Source organism: Uloborus diversus, chromosome 4 (assembly GCF_026930045.1).
Source record: "Uloborus diversus isolate 005 chromosome 4, Udiv.v.3.1, whole genome shotgun sequence".
NCBI classification, from domain to species: domain Eukaryota; kingdom Metazoa; phylum Arthropoda; class Arachnida; order Araneae; family Uloboridae; genus Uloborus; species Uloborus diversus.
The window spans coordinates 97760115-97773467 of record NC_072734.1 but is presented as its reverse complement, the minus strand read 5'-3'; the positions used below and the strand labels follow the sequence as shown (position 1 = coordinate 97773467).

The 13353-nt window shown below is 34.2% G+C and overlaps 1 protein-coding gene across 1 annotated transcript in view; it reads right to left on the bottom strand.

The window, feature by feature from the left end:
- LOC129219802 (T-box transcription factor TBX3-like) overlaps positions 1-12376 on the bottom strand; it is a 131091-nt gene extending 118715 nt beyond the window's left edge. Inside the window, exon 1 of the mRNA XM_054854106.1 lies at positions 11875-12376. Coding sequence (XP_054710081.1) covers positions 11875-12257 — 383 coding nt within the window. The 5' untranslated portion in view covers positions 12258-12376. The remainder of the gene's footprint in view (positions 1-11874) is intronic.
- Between the last annotated feature and the right edge of the window lie 977 nt (positions 12377-13353).

Genomic DNA, 13353 nt, shown 5'->3' with positions numbered 1-13353 from the left:
CACAAGAATAACACTAAGATATCTTACTGTTGCTATCCTATGCTGTTACTGTCCTATATCGTTGCCTCAGAGCAACACTGAGACATCTAATCACAGGAATAACACTAAGATATCCTACTGTTGCTCTGAGGCGACGAAATATTTAAAATACACTGACACTTTCTTCAAATTTGAGTAACTTAATGAAGGATTTTCCTCACTCATTTCAGTGGATCAGTACAATCACTACCGAAAAAGATAACGGAAGGATCTCAGCAAGAATTGATCAATACAATGAAGACCGGCCGGTTATCGAATTTTGATTATAAATGCCTATGGATTAAATGAGCTTTCTCTGCAAATTTTCAGAATGGCAAAATATAATTTTCTCCAGATTTATTTTTATGTCATTACTTGCTTTGATCCCTAGATCAGGGCTTCGCAACCGGTGTGCCGTGGCACACTGGTGCGCCGCGACAAGGAACCCGGTGTGCCGCGGTATTTTCGTAGTTATATAAAAAGAAAGAGCCTTGACGTATTTCATTTTAAAGTTACACGACCGAATAGCGTTTGTATCGTTCTGTAACTTCTCAATTCACCCCTTCGATCATGTGCAATAAGGCATACCCGACAAGGGGAGAGGCGGGGTTTACTGCCCCACCTCTTTTAAACTTCTTGTGACACTATAACTTTCAGTTTTTGAAAACGGATTAAAATTTCCACGAAATCAACAAATTATACAGAATTTTTCTAAGTCTTTCGCAAACGGGAGTATCATTCCCTCCCACAGCTTTAGCTTTCGTTTTCCTGTTTTCGAGGTTCGATACTAATTTCGTTTTATCGTAGTTTCTCAAAGCTCGGTTCTGAGACTTAGTAAAATAGAAATTAAAACCATACAATGTTTCCTCCGTCGTGAAGATCAGCTGAAGTCAGCTTTGGCCGTAGTCGTGACAATCGTGAATTTCACAAAATCGAGGCCCCGTAATTCTCGCCTTTTCTCCATACTTTGTGAAGAAATGGGGACAGATCAACTTCTTCAAGTAGAGATTCGCTGGCTTCAAGTGGTGAGGTACTATCAAGAATTTTTGAATTGAGGGGAGAGGTACGACAGTTTTTGATTTTAAAAAACGAAATGCAGTACGCCAGTTTGTTACAAGACAAATATTGGCTGGCAAAACTAGCGCACATGGCTGGCATTTTTGAAAACCTTATCAAATTGAACCTGAAAATGCTAGGACAAGGAGAGAATTGGGGTTACATGTATGGACAAGCCAAACGGGTTCAAATCAAAAATTCAGCTGTGGAGAGAAGAAGTAGTTCGTGGCTCATTGGACATGATCAAACGGACCGTCAACATGGTGTGTGAAGAAAATGGCAAGGGAAAAAAGCTGCTGAATATGGTGGCAGATCATTTAGTCATACTTCAGAACAAGTTTAAGTACTATTTCAAGAATAGTAACATGGAACAGTATGACTGGATTCACGATCCATTCTCTTCATCTGCGGATGCATCAGTTGAAATCTTTTCTCTGAAGGCACAAGAAGAATTTATGGACCTCAAGAGCGACCGTACTCTTATTAAACTTAAGTTGAGCGAAGTGCCCCTGTCCAGGACGAATTTTGGTTGCTGGTTAAAAATGAGTATCCCACGATCTCTTGTCTTGCTACTGATGTGCTGCTACCATTTTCAACTACATATATTTGCGAACTCAGCCTTTCAGCCTTCGCACTTATAAAAAGAAAAAAAAAAAAAAAAACAGTTAGAGATCATCTCTAAAGAGCCTGGATCAAGAACTTCGTGAACTCTTTCCAGCAGAGAGCCGAACATCAAACGTCAAAAATTAGTGTCAAACGGAAGTTAGGTGATAGAATTTTAATTTCTTGCTTGTTTCTTTCATAAAACATTATTTGATAAATCGTTTAACTGCAGTTTGCACTTTAACGACATGTTTGATAGAAATGCTTTGAAACATATGAAGCATAATTTTCTGTAAATAGCTATAGTTTTGTTGTTCATTATCAACCGCAATACATTCAAAATATATCTACTTTCTAAATAAATTGAAATACACTACGATAGCTATAATTGTTTCATTTATGTGAAAAAAGTCCCCCCTCCCGTCTTTTTACCAGTGAATGATAAAACATTTTTATATTACCATTGCGAAATTAAGTTCAGTGTGCCCCGTTGATCTAGGAATTTCTTAAGTGTGCCGCAAAGTAAAAAAGGTTGAGAAGCACTGCCCTAGATTAATTTTTTTTAATCTTCTATGCATTCAAAAAACATTAAATACATATTTTGGAAAAAGTTAAACCCTTACTTTGGGGCCAGGCTTGGTTTGCACAGAAAATATTATTTCATCACTCTAATGTTGACATAAACTGCTATCACTGCCTGCTGAGATATATCAAGGTTTTGGACACAATGCAGGTACCCTTTCATAAGTGCCTCAAAATTATTTATTTAAAATCTTTCACAGATTCCAAGTATACATCTAGATTATAATTGGATTATTTATAGACATAAAAGAACATAGAGAAAGCCAACTGAAACATAAGAAGGCAAGTTCATAAATATTCTCTCTTCAAGAAACCTTACCATTAGTAGTATTAAAATTTAAAATGAAATTAAAGAGTGTAACATCTCAACTAACATTTATATATAGAAAAGGTTTGCGAAAAATAAAACATTTGGAAAATTTCCTCCTATTTAATTGTATCAATAATCTTTATCGTACGTGAGAGTTGTGTCTCCCGCAGCATGAATTTCGTCTTTCATAAGCATCTTAAAAAAAAAAAAAAATCTTAAAAAACTAAAAATTCATTTAATCTGTTGAATTTTTCGCAGGGGGGGGGGTCGAGAAAAGTAAAATGGAACGAAGCAGTTGACATTGAATTATGTAGCGAAAAGTTAATTGGTTTCTAAATGTTAAGTGAGAGATTGAACCATAAGATTTCTGAAAAATATTGCTTATACTAACTTTGTAATGTAATTTTAACGGGATGTTCCAAGCTCTGTACCAAACTTGGTAATATAATTTTGTTATCATTTACCAATGAAACAATCTTCTCTAAAAAATATTTCATAATTTGTACGAAATTATTTCATGCAAATGACTATAATAGGCGGAAGTGCATTTTTCAGTTAATAAAATGCTCCTCACTAGTTCAATACATAGATGAAGTTATATTCCGTAAATTACCGCCCATTAGCCAGGGCTAAAGCAGAAATACATGAAATACACCGCCAGCTCAGTCATTTCCAGCCGAGGACTGCAGTTTCGTGCTTATTAGCACTCATCAGCTCCGGATTAGAAAAGTGACTGTAAATGACTGAGCTGGCGGTGTATTTCATGTATTGATGAAGTTGTTAAAGGGCGAATAGTTATTTCATGGCTACAGTGGAGATTTTTAATCACAGCAAAAACTCTCAACATACAATAGCAGAGTTGAGAAGAAATAAATGAACTTAATAACAACGAAAAAACCGCTGTATTTGAAACAAAAAGCCTGGTTAGAATCAATTATATAAAAAAATAAGACATAGAACGATAACGAAGTACAAACAAAGAACCCGATGAGTTTCACTGTTCGACTAGAAAAAGCTAGTCATTGTAATTATTTGATGATTTTTTAATTATTTTTGTTGATTATCCATTTTATTTTCATTTTATCACAACAAAATTATCATTGTTTCTCAATTATTGGTAATGTTGTTAATTCAATAAAATTTTTAGGAATGTTCAATATTTTAAAACAAGCTGCTCAGATTGCATGAACTCGATCAGTAGCATTTTCTAAATTCACACCAGAAATAAGTGTAAGGTCTTTTAACAAAAATTAGTCCTATATAATCTCAAAAAACCCAATAGAGTAGGTAAATATCAAATGAGTGATAGCTATGGCACGATCAAATTTTTCTAACTATGTTCTGCAATGAAATTAAGTTTTTAAGCGTTGATTTTTGAACAAGAGCCTTACAAAATATTTGAAGTATTAATCTGAATTAGACGATAAACCTAGAGTAAGTTGAGACATCAAACCCGTCAGGTAAAACGCTACAGTAAACTGTACTTCACGATTTTAGCAACAGAGTGCGCCTGTGTCGATTTTTTCAAAAGCATTTGTGTATAAAGAAGTTAAGCGCATACGCTACAGCCAGTGGCGCACACAGGAATTTTTCAAAGGGGGGTCAGAGATCGAAGGTTCACCATTCTCATATACTCCAACACGCCTCCAAACATATTATTTTGATATTATCGATTGTCAGGAACAAAAAAAAATTGGAAAAAAAAAATGAATAATTACTTAGCAATAGTTAATAAAATTAATTCATGAATAGCACATACTTGATTAAAATACCAGAAAGCACAGGAATGAATGTATTTACTTTTCTCATAATCAAAAATAAAAACTGCGAAGCAAAATCATCATTATAAAACAATTTATTTTCACATACAGTTCGATTCTGCAACGGAAGAAGGAGAGAAAACATTTTTTTTTTCAACTGCAAGTAGTGTTTCCTTTGCTTGGATGTATTTTGCGCATTGCGTAAATATTATTATGGTCAGTCAAAGAAACTGAAGAGCGTAGAAGAGGTTCGGACCTCCTGGACCCTCCCATTGTGTGCGTCACTGACTACAATCATTGGCAGCGAATTTTTAGAGGTAATTACAGTTTTACAGCAAAGTTAAGGGTAAAAGTTACTTTTTAACAGTTTAAAACCTTTTACATTTTCATTTTGTTAGAATAAAATTATTTTTGAACTTTAGTTTCGTTGCTCATATCATGATTTGCTCAATGGCGGATACAGAAAACCATTTGGGGGGGGGGGATACTGAATAGTGCCCCCCCCCCCCACCATGAACGAACCTAACATTTTTGGGTACGACAAATTTCTAAGGCTGCTTGGGGGTCAATAAAAAGCACCAAATCGGCCCGGAATAAGGTACCTAATTGGGGATAAACGTTGCAAATTCATTTCCTAAGCAATGAAAACAAAGTAGTTGTTCAAATGTTAACTTTTAAAAATAATGAATTGAAAAGATACTGTAATCGTTTTTCTTTTTTCTTTCATAAAGTGTTTAAACACAATGTGGGCGGATACTGTTGTCGGCGGTTTAGGGGGCGCCATGACCCCCCCCCCCTTGTATCCGCCACTGGATTTGCTTTGATCTGCATTAATTTAGTAAGGTTTTAATACTTTTTGCTTATTATAACAAGTTTGGTGATGTTACCTCAAGTATGGCATTTAACCTATGGTGGAACGGGGAAAAGTGCCTTGACTGTCAAGGTAATTTGCCCCAAAACTGCAATTTTGTTTTTCTGCAATAAATAATTTTTCGTAGATTTTTGGTCATGATAGATTTTACACAGCTTTTGGACCTATATTAAGAGAAGCAAAAGGTATTATCATTTATTTTTCGTTAACATAAAATTTTTAAACAACGTTTCTGCTTAGGTTGAGCAGGGGGGGGGGGGGGGGAAAGCAAACATTTAAAAATTTGGGAAAACTATTACGCATATGAACTTGATCCAAATAACTCCATTACGTCAACTTCGAAATGGTGTAAAAACAGATGCAAAAATAAGCAACTTCTCTTAGGAAAAATTATGCCTCTCAGCCAAGGAAAACAGAAAAATTTTAATGATTACTTAAACATACTCTACGACAGTAGGAAGCAAACCATAAAATTCACTTTGGTGCACAAAAAATTATTTCTTTTGCATAATTCTCTAATTTAAAAAGACACTTTATTCCGCGTTCGTAAGTCAAATCATTCTAAGTCTGTAACCTACTCATAAAACTCAGTTCAGAGCACATTTGAGGCAGTGACAAGCAAAGCGATATAAGTGGATATTTTCAAATTTTGAGCACAACGCATTTAAAGATATCGTTTTAGGTAGGCTTTCATTGCTTTTTTTTTCGTCTAAATCATGCTGTATAACAGCACCTGCCAGGGATACTAGTATTATATCTTGCCCCAAGACAGGGGAGAGGTTCACCTGTCATTTGTACTGGTTGTCTCCAAATTTTTAATTTTGCCACTTACATCCCTTTGTTTCTCACTGCTTTATTTGTACGCACTCGAAAATTAAATAAAGCCATTGTATCAACTTAACCTTCTATCAACTAGGACCGGGTCTCCATTGCACAAAATAAAAGAGAAATTATCTTAACAACTGATCTTCTCCGGTGATTGAAATGTTTCACTATGGGGAAATTTAAAAAAAAAGTATACATATTTAACACGTTTTGAATTATTTCAAGCTTTGAATGATTTTCTTTTTTTTGTTTTTCCATTCTATTTTCTGCTTGAAGATTTAAGAAAAAAATAACTTTTAGCAGCAATAAATTTTTATAAATTTGTATCAAACTTAGCAATAAATTTGTATGTGACTTTTAAAAAATTCAACTGAGTTTTAGGTACGGTAATCTCCGTAATTCATGAGAAACCAACGAGCTCTGTAAAATCTATAATTTGTAATGCGATGAAGTTGGTACATAAAGATCGTCTGTCAACTCCATAGCCTCTATAAACAACATTTATAGAATAAATAAAATTACAATTTCCACAGACTCAATACACGATTTCCACAGGCGCTAACTGCAATTTCATTAAGATTGTATTGATTCAATAAACATTTTCTTCAACATCTATAGCGTTCCTTAGCAACATCAAAACATTTCTTCTTAAAATATATGTAAACTTGATTTTAGTGGTACATAAAAAACTTCAGTGGTTTTCCACTTTCTATAGGATTTTTTTTATGTTATTGCTGTGACAATTAAATTTCTATATTTTGTTCCTTTGTAATTTTTTTAGTAAAATGTTTGTTGGAAAAAGATTTGAGAAATGAATGATGTTTTTAAAATCAGAAATTGCAGTTCAGATGAAGAGTATAGAAAAAAAAAAAAAAAAAACCAAGAAAATAAATGAAGGTACAGTTACAGAGAGATAGTCACCAGTGTATAATAACAAAAATAAATAAGTAAAATAAATTAAAAAAATCATCATAGTTATGAAAGTATCAGAAAAACTCGTTAACTATATATGACTCAAAATGCTAATCCAATACTACTGTTTGTTAAAAGAGAAGGAAAATTGGAAACACAAATAAAAAACTACTTTTTTTTTTGTAAAATACATTGTTAAAAGTAACAATGATTTTCATTAGCAGGGATGTGTTCAACCGCATTTTTTTTTTTTTTTTTTTTTTGGTAGGAGGAGTAGAAGGAACTTGATAATTAATTTAACTTCTCTGACTGTGACATCATCCGCACGGGTTAATTTACTGTCTTTATAGCTTCTAACAATCCCTTTGAAAGCCGTTTCCCACAAAATTAGCCCTAAACATCAAGAGCAAGTTTCAAGTTTCCAGTTGTTTCACTCAAAGAACTTAAAGCGTCTTCTTGCTAAGAGCTCAAGTTACTGGAATATTATTCAAAATCATTTTATGTAATTTCAAACATAATTGGAAATAATTGATTTGATACAATATAGATAAAATATGTACAATTGATCGAAGCGAAGGGAGGGTTTTTGGGAGTGAACCCCGCCCCCTTTCAGATCCATTGGTTTTAACATAAGTACAAATTTTAGTACAATAGTTTATGCATATGAAAGGGCTGTTTTGATCAGAAACACCCCTTCACAAGATATTTTTCATCAAAAAATCCCCTTCAGAAAGTATTTTTAATCAAAAAACCGCCTCCAGAAGGTATTTTTGATTTTAAAAAAACCACTCCAGAGGGTATTTTTCATCAAAAAACCCTCACAGAAAGTATTTTTGATCAAAAAACCCCCTCCAGAAGGTGTTTCTGGCTGCGCTAGTGTTCGAATGTAATTCATCAGACAATGAGTAAACAATTTTAGATAGTAATTTCTTCTACTTAGGAGTATTTACGCATTCGCATGGCATTGCGAAGAAAATTATGAAGAGTACCACAATGTAAAACAAATTGTATAGTAATTACTAGAAAATGTCCAAGAAACTGGGTTTCCATAAACTTTTCTAATAACGATATAGCTTCTTCTTCAGTAACATTGGATGATGACTTTTCATCCAAAAGCTCACACTTCTTTGCATCGAAAAAGATGTTCCTTGTATCACCGATACACGTGTCTGCAGTAATTTGCTATTTTTGTGCAGCAAAACGTTGGTTCATTGATTCATTTAACATTGAAAGCGTTGCTTCAAAAGTTGCATTGTCATTAAAACTTTATGGAAATTCAGTTTCCTAGAGGTTTTCTAATAGTAGAAACGCATTTTTTTTCGAACGGATTTTACGTTTTTCAAGAAAACTCAAAATTGTTGATTGCATCGTACAATTTTTTTTCGATGTCCACAGTGATTTGCAATGCATATTTCGTTGGAACACTCCTATTATCTGAGTTGAATAATTGTTGCAGGGGAAATTCGAAGGACAAACAAAACATTTTGAAAATTGTTGATCCCACCTCTTTTTAGAATGATATACTATTTACAAAAAAAAAAAAAAAAAAAACTACAGTTCTACTAATTTTTACCAAAAGAAGTGCAGGAATCCGAAAGTCTCCACAGCTTTTTTTTTTCGGCGCATATTGCCTGAATTTCGATGCCTGTGAGCTCCTATGCAAATCAATCGCTCTAGGTTAGTAGAAAAGTTTTGTTAATCCCAGTTTCCTAACGGTTTTCTGGTAGTAATGTACTTTCTTTTACATTGTCGCATGTATTTCTCGAAACAGATTATAAAGTACGTATGCGGTATAATTTGTAAGTAGCCTTTTTTTTTCAACTGATATCTCATTTCCCTTTTTTAAAAATACATCTATAAATATATACAAGGCAGAAATACGTATTTTTTTAAAAAAAAAACGAAGTGTATAACGCTAATAATAATTAAGACAACTTGTAGAGGTACGGCTAAATGACTAATTTCGTTTTTGACGAACATTAAACTGTGATTTAAACTCGACTGTTCATTGCATAAATTAAAAAAAAAAACAATGTCATATATTCATCCAAGAGTATTTCTTCGCAACTTCTTTTTTCTTTGTAACTGATTGCCGTTGAAAATATTTCTCTTACTATATCTTTGAAAGAAATATTAGAATCAAAATTCAAACTCTCACTGCTACAAGTATACCATTTTTATAACAATCTAGTAAATTTATTATAAAACGAAATTAGGTATTAGCTCAATATTTGCAACAACCCTAAGAAGCAAGTGAAAGTATTCTTGATACCTTTTATGCTGCATTTTTATCACCAAATACAGAAAAGAAGGTGAAAAATTTAACTGAAATTATGACTTCGAAGAAATGGATAGTAATAAAAGTTAACAATTATAACAGGAAGTAATAGGTTTTATATTTAGCATCATCGGTATAAACCGACAAAAAGAGATAAAATAGTTTAAAACATATATATCAAAGCACCATGAAGAATTTATTCTTTCTCACTCTCTCTCTTCTTTAACTTCTCGTACATAACGTTCTTCTCTATTTTATTATTTTTAAAGTTAGTATCTGGGAAGTTAAGGGCTCTATGTCACAAAACAAAATTTTCTAGGAGATATGTTTAAAGCTCTTTTACCTAAAAACCATCTTCTGTTAATCAATAAATAGATACCTTTGTGCCGAGGAATAACATAAATTTGAGCATTATACTTCTGAATAGAGTATAGAAAGTTAAGTAAAATGGTGCTTAGATTCAGATTTTTTGAAATGGACATAGTGCCCTTTACACCCACAGGTACCTAACTGAACTCCACACGAGACATTCTTAATGCTCTGTGCAACCAAATTGAAACCATTCTGAGAAACCTTTGGCAAGCGAACCTCTTTTAGGAAACCACGAAGTTTCTTCATGAACTCGAAAACTAATTGTGAAAAAATACTTCCATGCAACATATGTTTGTACAATGCAAAAAAATTGCCGATAAAAATCTGAATTATTTTGCCTTAAGTGTAATCATATGAGCCACAATCTGTAAAAAGAAAATTATTATTCGTCGATACCGCATAGTCCTGTCTTATTACCTTCTGTCATTTCTTTTAAGTTCAGTAAGTTTTGTATTTAAACCTTATTAGTATACAAATTGCATATGGAATCATTTTTTCTTTTGCTTATATAGTTTCATACTATACTGTTAATTTTTTTCATGTTTTTTAACACAGTGCCTCAAGAAATACTGCGAACTTAATGAGTAGTTTCTTAAAGTTTGGCACTGTATTTTTAAAATTATTAGTCATAATAGAAGAATAAACTCTTCTAGAAAAAGAATCAATAGCGGATTTCCAATTGAAAACAGCTTCTGCAAAATACCCTTTTTATAAACACACTACAATATTTCTCCCACTCAGCAATCTTTCTGTAATAAAAGAAATGCCACATAATAATGTGTAGCATGCTTTGTTACAATTCCCCCCCCCCCTCGTCAAAAATAAAGAATATATCTTTCTGATTTTTATTTTTGAAATCATATTCATAAATTTTAACGTTTTTGGGCTTGCTTTGAAACATATTTCCAGTTGTTGGAATACAAGATATTCTGATAGGAATTTATGAGCCTTTCACATCATTTAAGCGTAAAACTATTGAATCAACATTCTTTCCTTGCGAGTTGGAGATAAAGATCACGCAATAAATAGCTTTATAAATGCAGATTTTATTTTTACTGTCATGAACAATATAGTATTTTGTAAATTTAAAACTTGATTTTGAACTTGAATTACCAAGTATAATCCCGAGTAGAATTCATGAGAAAACTGCTTGTGGATAGTGGGTTGGTAACGCATAAGCATCAGTTTGACATAAGTGTGAACATATTAAATATGTGTCTAGTTCTTGAAGCATTTTACGCATTTGCTTTGATTGTTCGCACCTTATTTTATAGGAAGTTAAAGTTTCTTATAAAAGATGAGTTGAAAATCTGTGACAGCATGAAATTAATGTTTTAAAGGTGACATGCTTTTTCTCGGTCAATACTGTCATTTTCAAATCCAGGCCAAATTTGTTTCACTAACACATCTTACTAAAAACATCTTTTATTTTGTTTCATTCGGTTTTTAAGACCCGAACAGTGCGTACCATGAGCGCCCATATAGGGTGGCAAGTGGGAGCTGAAGTCCCCCCCCCCTTAGAAAGGAAAACTTCCTTGCTTTTAGTACTACTTTTTTTCTTTGCAAAAATGTAAAACTTTTCTTTTCGAGCCATTCATTAATAAGTTAGTAAAAACGTCAAATTTTAATATCTTTAATCTGTACTGAAATCGGTTTCCATGGGGAAAATATACTGCTAAATCATGGGGAAAGTATCTTAGCCCCCCCCCCTATAAATTTTGCATATGGGAGCCCATGGTGCGTACTTGAAAACAGCTTGGTAAACTTTTGAACATTGACAGATTTCTAGGAGGAGGTCATGGTAACCGACTATCGACAAACGAAACTCTCTGATTTGGCACATGTGATAAAGACAATACCTGTCATTAACACCATCACAGCAACGCATACAGTAAACCTACATTAATACGAACTCTATTAAACCGGCCTTTGCTTAATCCGGACAGTAGATGTACTTACATACTGTAAATAAAAGGCGAGTTAGCGCCATAATGTATTTTTGTGGACCGCATTTTGTAATTTTCTCTTATTCAGTTGTATATTTCATTCTCTTGAACTGAAAATGCAATTTTTACTGTGTACAGTAGTTTGTTTCTGTACCTTGGTTCAATTTATAGGTTATTTTGGCTAAGCAGTACTTCCATTAAGTCGGATGACCTGGAGTCCTTATTAGTCCTGATAAATGAGGATCTACTGTATATCTAAATGCAAAAGCTAAAATATATTCCAGAAATATCAGGTACTGAAAGCCTTAAATGGTGATTAAAGGCGTTAACTATAATCTTACCTTCCAGACTTGGTGACGATCATTTCCGTGCTGAGGGAGTGGAATTTATCCCACAGTTCTTTCGACTCGAGGATCACTTTGGGATCGTCTTTCACCCCGTCATCTTCGGGCTCCCTGAGGGGTGGCTGCACCCCGCCACCCCTGAGATGCGCCCCCAGCACGTCCTCCGCGGCAACGTGCGGCGGCTTCGGGAAGAGTCCCGGCGGCGGGGGTGCCGGATAGCACAAGGCCGGACTGAAGTTCTGCAGGGCGGCCAGGTAGGGCGAGGGCTGGGCGAGCAGGCCGCCCATGGGCCCGAAGGCGTCCGGGGCGCCGATCCGGGAACCGAGCAGGAACGGGTGAAAGGCCATCCCGGCTCCCAAGTCGGCCGGCTCGAAGCGCATGGAGGCCACTCTTCAGCAACGAGTCCCGTGTAGACCGACGGCGAAGGGTGGTCAGGCTCCGCAGCTGCCAGAGGAAAGCATTCTCGTGTCCTCCTCTTCTTGATGAGTTTCGTAATCAGAATTGTCTGTTGGTAAGTCTCACGATTTGCCTTCCAATGATCGAATTATTACTTGCACCTTTTGGACTAATTGCACCTTTGGAAAGTGTTGGTGTGGCTAATTATTGCTTGACAGTGTGAACAATTCATCAGTTTGGATGGCATCTTCCAGTAATTATCATTTTAAATAATTGTTTTGCTTGAATGGTAAATCAATATTCCTATTCGTTGGTATCTACGAACTGTCAATGACAGAATCGTTTTTTATAGGTTAATCACAATCCAGCTTCGTTAATGAAATGATACCCAATCTTTGCTTTTTAATGAATCACTGTCTGTTGTTCCTCAAAGATAAATTCTTATATTTTTCTTTTGTTATTTATGATCAAATTGGCAGTATATTTTTGACTGTTCTTACAGTAGTTTCATCTGGTACTTTCCGTTAATGGAATTTATAAAAGGGAGAAATTACGTGCCCCCACAAAAACTTGCTCTATTCATCAGCAAAACTGTGTGGACATTGTCATTTGACTATCTTCAACATTTATAAGAACATTAGTCAGTCGTTTGCAAATCGTAGTTTTGATTAGAAAATAATATTTAACAACAAGAAATTAACATGTGCGTAGGAACTTACAAAGACTAGAATGTTGCAAATTTTGCAAATAATACGAATATCAGGCAAAATTTGGAAAGATCACAGATAATATCAATACATGTACTTTGAACAAAAATGGTTGTTTTGCTTTTCATACACTGTTTTTGGCGATTTCAACCAGTTTCCAATGTTTGTAGTTAGTTTGAGTTAGAACACTGACAAGTGTTTTTTTTAAAAAGAAGTTCATGCTAAATAATTTTTGAAATCCGAATTAAATTAGAGAAAGTCTTTCTCGGATTTAAGACCTAATGCCATATTTAAATTTTAAGTGTTCTATTTTTCGGAAAAAATGGCGAATATTTACCTAGTGAAGTGAAGTGGAAATCGCCGGCCATCAATC